Source organism: Cyclopterus lumpus, chromosome 11 (genome assembly GCF_009769545.1).
Source record: "Cyclopterus lumpus isolate fCycLum1 chromosome 11, fCycLum1.pri, whole genome shotgun sequence".
In the NCBI taxonomy this organism is placed as follows: Eukaryota; Metazoa; Chordata; class Actinopteri; order Perciformes; family Cyclopteridae; genus Cyclopterus; species Cyclopterus lumpus.
This window is the reverse complement of record NC_046976.1, coordinates 8,998,385-9,008,787: the sequence shown is the minus strand read 5'-3', so window position 1 is coordinate 9,008,787 and position 10,403 is coordinate 8,998,385. Positions and strand designations below refer to the sequence as shown.

Sequence of the window (10,403 nt, the reverse complement as noted above, 5' to 3'; positions counted from 1 at the left end):
CTTACTGATTTGCGTGTTTCTTATGAATCCCATGGTAATGGATCCTTTCCACAGTCACAAAAGGGAACGTAAAGATGTGATTGTTAAATGGATGTTTTTAAAATGTCAACAAAAAAGTCTCCAGTTTCCCTGGCTGTCTACTCACTGGCATTTCTTGTTGGTACACTTTAGTTAAATGGAGATGTAGTGGTCATTTGTCCAATAAATCAAAAACAAACATAAATCAAATTGCCACTGACGCACCAGGGGTTTGTGGTTTACGCAGCCAAAAGAAAGCATTGTCCATTTAGGAATCCGTTTTTCTGATAATTTATTTAACTAAACAAAGGAACTCCTAACGCTGCCTCTCGCATAGCTCCAACATTCCGGCCCCTAATTGTGCATACAATCACAATTATTTATATTCTCAAACGGAGTTATTCCTGAAACATGCATTCCAATGGCAAACTAGGAATATTCTATGTGCCATGCATTTAACCTTAAATGAATCTTCTTGATGAACCTACAAAAAGAAAAATAAGAGAAAATAGAGGTAGAGAAAGCTTTAGTCCATGATGCTACACTGCTGCTTCCAATAGCAGACAGAGCTTTGTCACCAGCCTCCAGAATGCTGGTTCTTGTTTGAAGCCGCACAGAGCGCACCAGTCCCTTTGCATCTGGTCTTACATCCAACACTTTTACCATCATCCAAGATCCTCTTGGAGCTGTGGCGTCCGCAACAAGAACTATGTCTCCAGTAATGACATGATTGGTTTGCCCTTTAAAATTAGAATGTGGTTTGGTGTGAGAGCTTCAAGGTCATCAGGGTCGTCTGCCACTCTTGTGATAGGTCTATCATTTAGTATTGCCTCAACCTAAAAAAAAAAATGGTCTGGAGCCCTTCATCTGCCAGAGTTTGCTGTTGAAGAATTGAGGCGAGGACACTTTTCACTGAAACGAATCAGGCGCTCCCAGATGCCGCCTTGATGGGAAGCTGCTGGAGTGTTAAGTTCCATTGTATGCCCTCCTGGACCAAGGACCTCTGAATTTTGATTCACAATAGCCAGCCTTTCCTTCAGCTCTCGGTTGGCTCCAACAAAGTTTGTGCCATTATCAGTCCTGATGGTGGCGACTGGACCTCGTCTGCAGATGAATCTCCGTATGCATTTAAACAGGAGTCTGTATCCAATGTATAAGCCACTTCCAAGTGGACAGCACGACTGGTAAGACAGGTGAAAAGCACTCCATATCTTTTAAGAAGACTTATTCCTCTCTTAACATTGATGGGTCCAAAGTAGTCAATGCCAACATTTGTAATAGGAGCTTTGTCAGGCAACACTCTCAAGTCTGCCATCTTCTGTTCACCAAGCTTTCCTCTGTAGCGTCTACAAACTAGCAGAAGAGTTTGCGTTAATGATCCAGTACTTTTGCTGTAACCTGGACAACATGTGATTTCTTCCTGCATGTCCCAGCTGATGATGGATATGGCTCAAAATCAGCTTGGATACATGCAGGTCTTTGGACAAAATGACTGGATGTTTGGATTTTGTTGGCAATGCTGCTTCACTCAACTGTCCTCCAACTCTGAGGAAGTCATCATCCTTCATCCATGCTGTTTATCACTTTTGAAGCATCAGTTCCAATTAGTAGCTCAACATCTGCATCAATGTCATGGAGCTTGTTGAGTTGTAGTGGATTTTATATATACTTGCACATGTAGATAAGAAAGTTTATGTTTTAAATTAATACATAAAGAAAGTTATGATAATTAATTCGGGATATTATGAGGAATATTCTGGAGGAATGTATTATGAAACATAAGAGAGGATCACTGTTTTATTATTCTGTTTGTTAAAGACACATGTTATGATTAACTGTATGATGCATGAGATGCATTTAATTGTATTGTTTAGACAATAGTTAAAATGGATGCCGATTGGAAACCTGATATGTTGCTTTTATTCTGAAGGCAGGATAGTAGGTTTTATTCTGACGGGGAACTTCCGGTCCCTGACCGGATGTGTGCACTTTGACCCCGCCTATTGATTAATTAGCTTAGCGAACAGAACGGCGTCATCCTTTGAACTGACCAATAGAACTAACCCTTAGGTGTGAATTCATTTGCATGACCAGACTAATGACCATTTGTGCTGGGGAGACATGGTTCTACTGGTCTGGAGACTCGAGACAGCACCCGGTCTGTTGCTCCTTGAGCTGCAGTCCGTCTGTGGAGAGTTTCTCCTTTCTGGCCCCATGATCGTGAACGCTATATGAGTATTATCTTTGCCATTAAATATTGTTAAACTTTAACTCATCGAATCCTGAATGTCCTGCGGCCACGGGACCCGGAGCTTTGAACAAATCTTACAAGCTTAACATCTTTGAGATAGGACCATTGATCAAGATCCTCCTGTCATGAGACATTCAGTGTAGAAACAGGCATGGTATTTTGAGTTAAAACATCAGGTAACTCAATGAAATCTTTGCACTCTTGCCAGACACAGAATATGTGCATTTACAATCTTCTTTTGACCCATTGTTCTCAATATATTTGTTCTTTTACCGCTCAAGTTCAATTTTGTTGCCAAGTTCTCAATACAGAATGTGCCTGAACTTCCTCGATCCAAAAAGGCATGGTGTCTGCACCATTGTGTTGCCCCTCTGGCTCTTGACTTTGACTGCAACAATAGAAAAGATGGAATTATCTTCATAACCAGCCCCAATATGGCCACAGGTCTGAGCCATTGCAGTTGAAACACTTGGAGGACTCACAGACTGTTGGGGTTGCTGTAAGGCTGTTCCTTTATCCTGCCGTTCTATATGAAGGACTCCTCGGTGCTTTTGGTAACACACATTGCAATCCAAGCGACTCCAGCAGTCTTTGCTTATGTGGCCTACTTTCAGGCACCAAAACAAATACCATGTCACTTGATACAATTGATCTTATCACAATGTTCTTTCATTTTAAACTGTGGGCATTTTTCCATTGGGTGACAACTTTGTGAACAAAACAGTCAGTTGTGAATAGAGAAAGACTTGGTCTTGTTTGCTGTATACCGAGTAATGACGCCTTCTTTTACTGCAGTAACATTGGTGGCAAAGTTGCTTCCCTTTTTCCTTTGTGTCAAATGACCAATGTTAGAGGCTTTCAAGTTGGATCTGAGGCAATTCTGACCTGCTTTTCAATGAATACAACAAGATCATTAAACAGTGCTCTCCGGCCACTTCGCTCCTGCAGATCACAAGCAACATTGCTCCACCTTTCCCTTAATTTATAAGGAAGTTTTAAGATGATGCTCCTCATAATGGATGGTAGGTCCAGTTCCTTCATATGCATCATTTGCTCAGTTAGATTTGAGCATCCTTGAAGAAAGAGAGAGAATGATTTTAATGCTTTAAGAGCTTCACTTGTACAGGTGTCCAGCTGAGAATTATTTTACATATAGCAGATGGAATTTTGTACTCATTTCCAAAGTGCTCTGCTAGAAGACTTTTGACTCTTTGGTATTGTTTTATAGATGTTGACAACTGCACACTTGACGGTCTCTTGACTGCCCCCTGGTGTATTGTTCGAGAAAGTGTAAACAGTCACTCCAATTAGTCTTCTCCTCCACTCCATTTTCAAAAGTTCTGACGAAAGACCTGTATTGAAGAGGGTCTCCATCAAACACAGGAATATTTCGTACAGGAAGGACCAAGCACAGATATATTTACAATGTCATTCTGATAGTTCTCAGTCAGAGTTTGGGTTTGAGGTTGCACACGTCCTGCTTGGTTTTCATTCACAGTTTGTGTGGCTGGCCTTTGTTTAGGCCTTACAACTTGTGGCTGAGTTATGGGATCAGAAACAGAAAACACATGATCTCTTTCATCCATGTTAACTGGAACAAAGGTGTGGGCACGGGGACTTGATTGAATAGCTTTTTGAGAAGTGTTCCTTTCAAAATAAGAGTTCATGCCGTCCGAACATTTGAACCACATTGTGATGAATTGATTTCCAAGACATGAAGCTTTGCATTTGTTACTGCCAATTCTGGTTCAAGCTCCAATTGTTCCTTTTATTTCCTCAACCGTAACTTTTCTTTCCTAAAACGTAACTTTTCTTTCTCCAAACGTTCCTCTTGATCCTCCATTAAATGTTTCCCTTTTAGAGCAGCAACCCGCTCCATCAGAGCTGCCCTGTCGGCTTTAGCTTCAATGCCTGCAGATGATGTTGATGAAATCCGTAATAACTGGGAGTGTGTCCTCACAGAGTTTACCTTTACCCATGATACGTTAGAAGCACTATCTTCAGGGTTTATATCATCTGCGACACGCTGGTCGTTGATGACGTTGATCTAGAGAACAACAAAGAATTAAACTAAACCAAAAAACTATCACAATAAAAAAGTATTCTAATATATCAAAACATCGAACCTAAATAAGCAAACAACCTGAATTATTATCCAACAGGAGACGGTCAGTAGTGTTGTTTGGTCATGTTGTTATACTGCAAGTTAAAAGGCCTGCTGTTGGAAAAGGGCATTTATTTCTGTCTTGTCAACTGTAGGGATACATTTAATGGTTAGAAGTTGTCCTTTATATGTTGAGTACCAAACGATACCTAAAGTAGTTATGTACTAGATCGGATACTACATACAGATGTTGCTTATACGTTAATTCATGGTACATATTCAACATATGTACAATATAACTGAAATGAGCCATTCTGCATAATGTTGTACTTTGTGTATTTTTTCTCACCATACCCTACTACATAAATGCAGCATTGTTACTTCAAGTATTTTTTACAATGTGCATATTACTTCATCACTGGCTATTTGGACGAAGATAGGCCCGTCCAATATTTAGGAATCTGTGCTCCCCAAAACAAAATGAAGGATTTTCTCTCATATGGTCCAACAAGGCCTGTGGATAAAACCACAGTATACAAAAAAGTGTTCATTAAGTTTCAGAATACTTCAAATGTTCCATTAATCTGTCTGCTTTTTAAGACTCCTCAACATTGACACAGAAGTTCTCCTGCACATTGCACATCTACACAGCGTGTGACAAATACAAACAACTAGAATAGTATTTCTTACATCCACAGACGTTTTATTTGAATGGCACATGTGAGGACATGGCACTGTCTGCAGATAGGTTGTTTCTTCATAGTAGGGCTTGATGCAGTATAAGGGATAAAGAACATGGCAAGTCGTTGGCATGGCAACAGAGTCAGGTGCGCTTGCACGTGTGTGTTGTCTGTGCACACAATTTGATATTCATGTATACAGACAATCAACTGTTTGAGAAAAACTGCTGTAGGGAAATAAAGCGCATGCGTGCTATGTAGCCTTTACATGTAGAGTCAGTGTTTCCTGACATGGTCCTCACAAACATCAAATGAGTTAAGGAAAAGGGCTAATTTGAACGGGCTAAAATGGGGAAATGAGAAATGTGCGCAGTGTGTGCAGATATGCGCCAAACCCCCTCCAGATACGAATGCGTTAATGTGCTCGTGCGCTCGTGAGGTTTTTGCATGGGGATGGGACCCCTGCACATCACTGTGTGTGTGTGGATGGCGTTGGGCTTCTCTCCTCCTATCCGCACAGCATCATCCTCGGTTCACACTAGCAGCCACGTACGCATCCTCCTCCTCCTCCTCATCACCATCTCCGGTTGAAGAGGGACCACATCGTAGGAATAAAGGTGAGCTTGAATACAACGTGAATGATAAATAGCGACGATATACTGTTTTCTAGCTTATACACATTTATTATATCTTTGCATGAAGACATCTTGAGAGAGAGAGAAAGACGACGGGCGTGTTCTCCAACCGGTCGCAGCAATTAAGATGGATTTTGTAAATCGAGTCGATTGCCTATAATCTGATCCAAATCGTGACAATCTGCTGGCAGTGGATTTCTGACAATTAGCACAGATGTCAGGATGCCAGCGAGCAGACAATCGGTTGTGACAGATGTATGTTTTAATCCGGTCGTGTTTGTGGGCTGTGTAAATTGGCCTGTTAGCGACATGGCCTTTTTTTTCCTCTCCTTCTTAAAATCAATGATGTTGACTAAACTGGAGAATCACATTTACACATTTTTAATCGACTCTTGAATGCACATTATTGCTGCCCCTTTCAGACAATTGCTGCTACAATTACCAAACATGTAAGGACACTAAAATAGCCCAAATATGATAATCCTTTTATAAATAGGCCTGTATGAGATACTATTAGGAGAACGGTTGGTGTTATTTCTATTGCGTTATACATTATCTTCCGGTGTGCAGAATTATTCCAAACGCCGCTTGATATTCAGATAGAAATCCGCATGGTGCTAATAAGCTTGCTTGGCCTTGCAAATGAAATGGTAAGCTGATGCCGATTGATTTTTGAAAGGGGGATGAAATAAAGACAGAAAAAATAAAAGGGTTGCTCAAACTAGAGAGCAGTATATATCCATCTTCCTCATCCTCATCCTGCTGTTTACTGACAGGGCTGTGTGTTGGAGGCTGCAGTGGCCTAGAGATGCTTGACAACATGGATGAAATGAGAAAAGTGGGTTTAAAGCCTTTGTTTGAGTGGGACTCTACACTCTAGGTTTCTGTATGAAAAGATGTAAAAATGGAAATGATTTAGTGCATTTGTAGGTCACTTGTTGCATTAAGGATTCAATAGCGTGTATAGCTGTCTGTCTATCTGTCTGTGTGTCTGTCTGTGTGTCTGTCTGTCTGTCTGTGTCTCTGTCTATCCATCCATCCATCCATCCATCCATCCATCCACCCATCCATCTAATAGTCATTACTGACCTTAAAGCAGTTTATTGAGGTTAATTTATATCACAACCCTACAGAGATGGATTATTTTAGTAGCATGTAATCCTCTGAAATGTTATCAACGTGCTTTGCGTTCTATATTGTGCAATCACTCCTGACTACAGGCCTGTAAGTGCTTGAATCCAAGGCATTATTAGGTTAGTGTCCGACAGTTTAGCTGGGCTGACCAGGCCTGTGGGGTTCCTTTGATCTGTGCCAGTAAATCTGCTCGTCATGGTGACAGTGAAGGATCTGTGACTGGTGGTGATGTGAATTTAATATAAACAAATCAAATATATATCTTGTTTGTTGGCCCGGATAAGGATGCTGGCACATATCTTAGATCATTATGAATATAAAACCATGGTACAACAACGTGGTAAAACACACCTTCTCTCACGGTCCTTCTTTACAGCTACAGTGTGATTTCGGTTTTAACTGCACCACAAACAATAATTTGGTTTCACATTGTGATAAACAAAGGCATCATTAGATGAACACCTAGTCTGCACAACGGACGGCTGTCACCGCGGACATGGATTTCACTTACTCAGTAAACTCAGTATTTGTTTAAGTAAATGTGGACATTTTAGTCCTTCTGTAATTGCACGTGGTGTGTTTTAAAGGCGTATGCTCATATTTTTAGACTGAAATTTATTTTAGGTTTCACTGTTTTTACTCCAAAAACATAACAAAAATATATAAATATGATAGGATTCAATATTTCATAATGTTTTGCTGTTGGAGAGTGGAGGAGGCTTTGAAGTAGCATTTAGACGCTCACATATGGAGATACAATTTACAGAAAATAAAAAATTAAAGAAATGAGAAACAAATTTAATACCAGAACATTTCACATGGTTTCTTTTTGTGGCTGACCCCTGAACTCAGCATTTATGAAACCCTGTCTCTGGCCCTATGATACCTGACAGACATTTAAAGCCCTGTCAGCCCATTATTACCTGTCAGACCTCGTTTCTGAAACAGGGGTCAAAGGGAGCGTAGCAGTGATGTCTCTCATTCTGTCTGTTGTTTCACTGCACCGCTAGATCAAAGGGACATTTTGTTTTTTGGACGGCGACATCATATGGATGTGGGAATCATCAGTGAACTACACGAGTCAGTGCCTTTTTCAAAAAGGAGACGTGATACTGCAGCAAACAGTTGAATGGACATCCGTTTTCCTGCTTCGTTTTCTCAATTTCAAGCCTCATTTGTTTTGGCACACAGCTCCTCTGCAGTCTTTTTGAATTAAGAAACGTATACGTATTCCTTCAACATCGTGAATGCATTTTTTAATCGTTTAAATATTGAAAAACATTGCATTTTTTATTGCAGGATTTTGTGAGCAATCTTTCAAGGAATTAATGATGAGGTGATAATATGTATGATAGGAGGGCCTCATAAACAGTGATCTGTAAGGCCTTCACTGATCCTTCGGAGCATTATATCGGTCACATTACTGTTGAGTCATGGTCACGTATACTATAGCTCTTCACCAGGACATTCTGCACCAAACATCCATTAAAAATAACATTCAAGATCTTGATGTCTCGCCCTGTAATTACTTCTCAAGCTCGTCAGTGAACACATGCTGGGTAGATATGGAAATACAACAGGTGTATTCTGGAAAGACGTTATTAAAGGCTAGTTAGGTGGTTTGGTTAGCTCAATGAAAAAAAGTAGAATGATTGGTTCAAAGAAAAAGACGCCCCTCCTACATAGAAACATTACACCTGGACTGAAAGAGACATACAACGACTACAAACAACAGATTTGGTCAATGCATCATTTTGGTTTTATTGTCTTTGTGGTAGTCTTGCATCTCCCTCTATGTTTCTTTGTCGTAATGTTGTGTCTTTTAGCTCAATATGGCAAATCTTTGTTGCCGTTTTGTCTCTGTTGTCACTTTAAAGTAATTTTGTGGCACTTTGGGGTCATTTACAGTCATTTTGTGTCCATGTGTACTGATTGACTTTTCTAAGAAAGTAATTTTAATTTCATCAGTCAGACAGGGAGCCCTTAGGCCTCCGGGCCTGTGCCTAATTCAGAAATCCATCCAATGAAATGAATCATCAGAAATGGCCACTGATGCTTTTGAAGCTGCTATCAAATGCATCTCTCCACTACATGCAGAGATGAAAATGATATAAGTTTGATCATTTCTCCATTTTCTCCGCAGACATAAGAAGAGCCCGTTGTCAGTCGAGTGACCACTCTTCAGCTCGTGAGGTGTACCCTGAACATACTAAAGCTTCAGGTGGCCTCTCCATCTTTGAACACATTTGCATCTTCTGAACCTCTTTAAAATGGAGGAGGGCTACCAAAACCGGACTGCCTTCATAAAAGGCGCCAAAGACATTGCCAAAGAAGTCAAGCGGCAAGCATCTAAGAAGGTCGGCCGTTCAGTGGATCGAGTGAGCGATGAGTACAGCAAGCGCTCCTACAACAAGTTTGAAGAGGATGATGATGATTACCCCCCGCAGGGAAGCCAGGACGGAGGCTATTACCGTGGAGACAGCCAGGCGGCCAACGACGATGAGGGAGGCCACAGTGACTCCACAGAGGGTCACGATGAAGATGATGAGATCTACGAGGGCGAGTACCAAGGAATTCCCCGGGCTGAATCAGGCAAGGGCAGCCTGGCTGGAGGTCCGGGCTCGGTGAGGGCCGGCGCTCCGCAGTTCACAGATATCGGGGTGTCCGAGGCTGAGAGGAGGAAGGACCAGGAAGAGCTGGCTCAACAGTACGAGACCATTTTACAAGAGTGTGGTCATGGAAGGTTCCAGTGGAGCCTGTACTTTGTGCTGGGGCTGGCTCTCATGGCAGACGGTGTTGAGATCTTCGTGGTCGGGTTTGTCCTGCCAAGCGCTGAGAAGGACATGTGCCTGTCTGAACCTAACAAAAGCATGCTAGGTAAGACTCTTTTACAGTTTCTCTGTTGTGAGGTTCTGGTTTGGCTGTGTCATAATGCTTTTTTATGTTGCTTAAAGGAAAAGGCTTTCTATTGACTATGATTTTCTTATAGTCAACAAATCTCCCAAACCAACCTACTAACACATATTGGCTGTGTTTATGTCTTCTGGGGCTGAGAGACTAATTAACTTATTATTGGTTTTGGTGTGTTCATGAGATTTGTTGACAATTAGAACAATTGTTGTCTTGAGAGTCCAGCTGTCAGCAGAGTAAGCATTAAGCTGAAAAGCCCATAATCTTAGAGGCAAGAGTTACTTTTGTTGCTGTAATATTTAATTTCCTTTGCTCTCTCCACAGGCCTGATTGTATATTTTGGGATGATGGTTGGGGCTTTCCTCTGGGGCGCTCTGGCTGACCGGATAGGCCGCCGACAGTCTCTTCTCATCTCTCTCTCCATCAATAGTATCTTCTCCTTCTTCTCCTCCTTCGTCCAGGGCTACGGCACCTTTCTGTTTTGCAGACTCCTCTCAGGTGTTGGGTAAGTTGAACATGGTGATCATTTCTTTTTCTTATTCTGATCTGATTTGCTTCACTGTTGGATATGTTTTAGTTTACAGGGAGTAAAGGTCTACAGTTGCAATGCAGGACAAAGGGAAACAAGAATACACCTTTAACAATAGTTTAAACATTTTATAGTTTAAACT

At 41.2% G+C, this 10,403-nt stretch overlaps 1 protein-coding gene across 1 annotated transcript in view; it reads left to right on the top strand.

Moving 5' to 3' along the window:
* Positions 1-9,092: 9,092 nt before the first annotated feature.
* LOC117739159 (zinc finger protein 516-like) overlaps positions 9,093-10,403 on the top strand; it is a 108,113-nt gene continuing 106,802 nt past the window's right edge. The window contains exons 1-2 of the mRNA XM_034545457.1: positions 9,093-9,699; positions 10,057-10,232. Coding sequence (XP_034401348.1) covers positions 9,093-9,699; positions 10,057-10,232 — 783 coding nt within the window. The remainder of the gene's footprint in view (positions 9,700-10,056; positions 10,233-10,403) is intronic.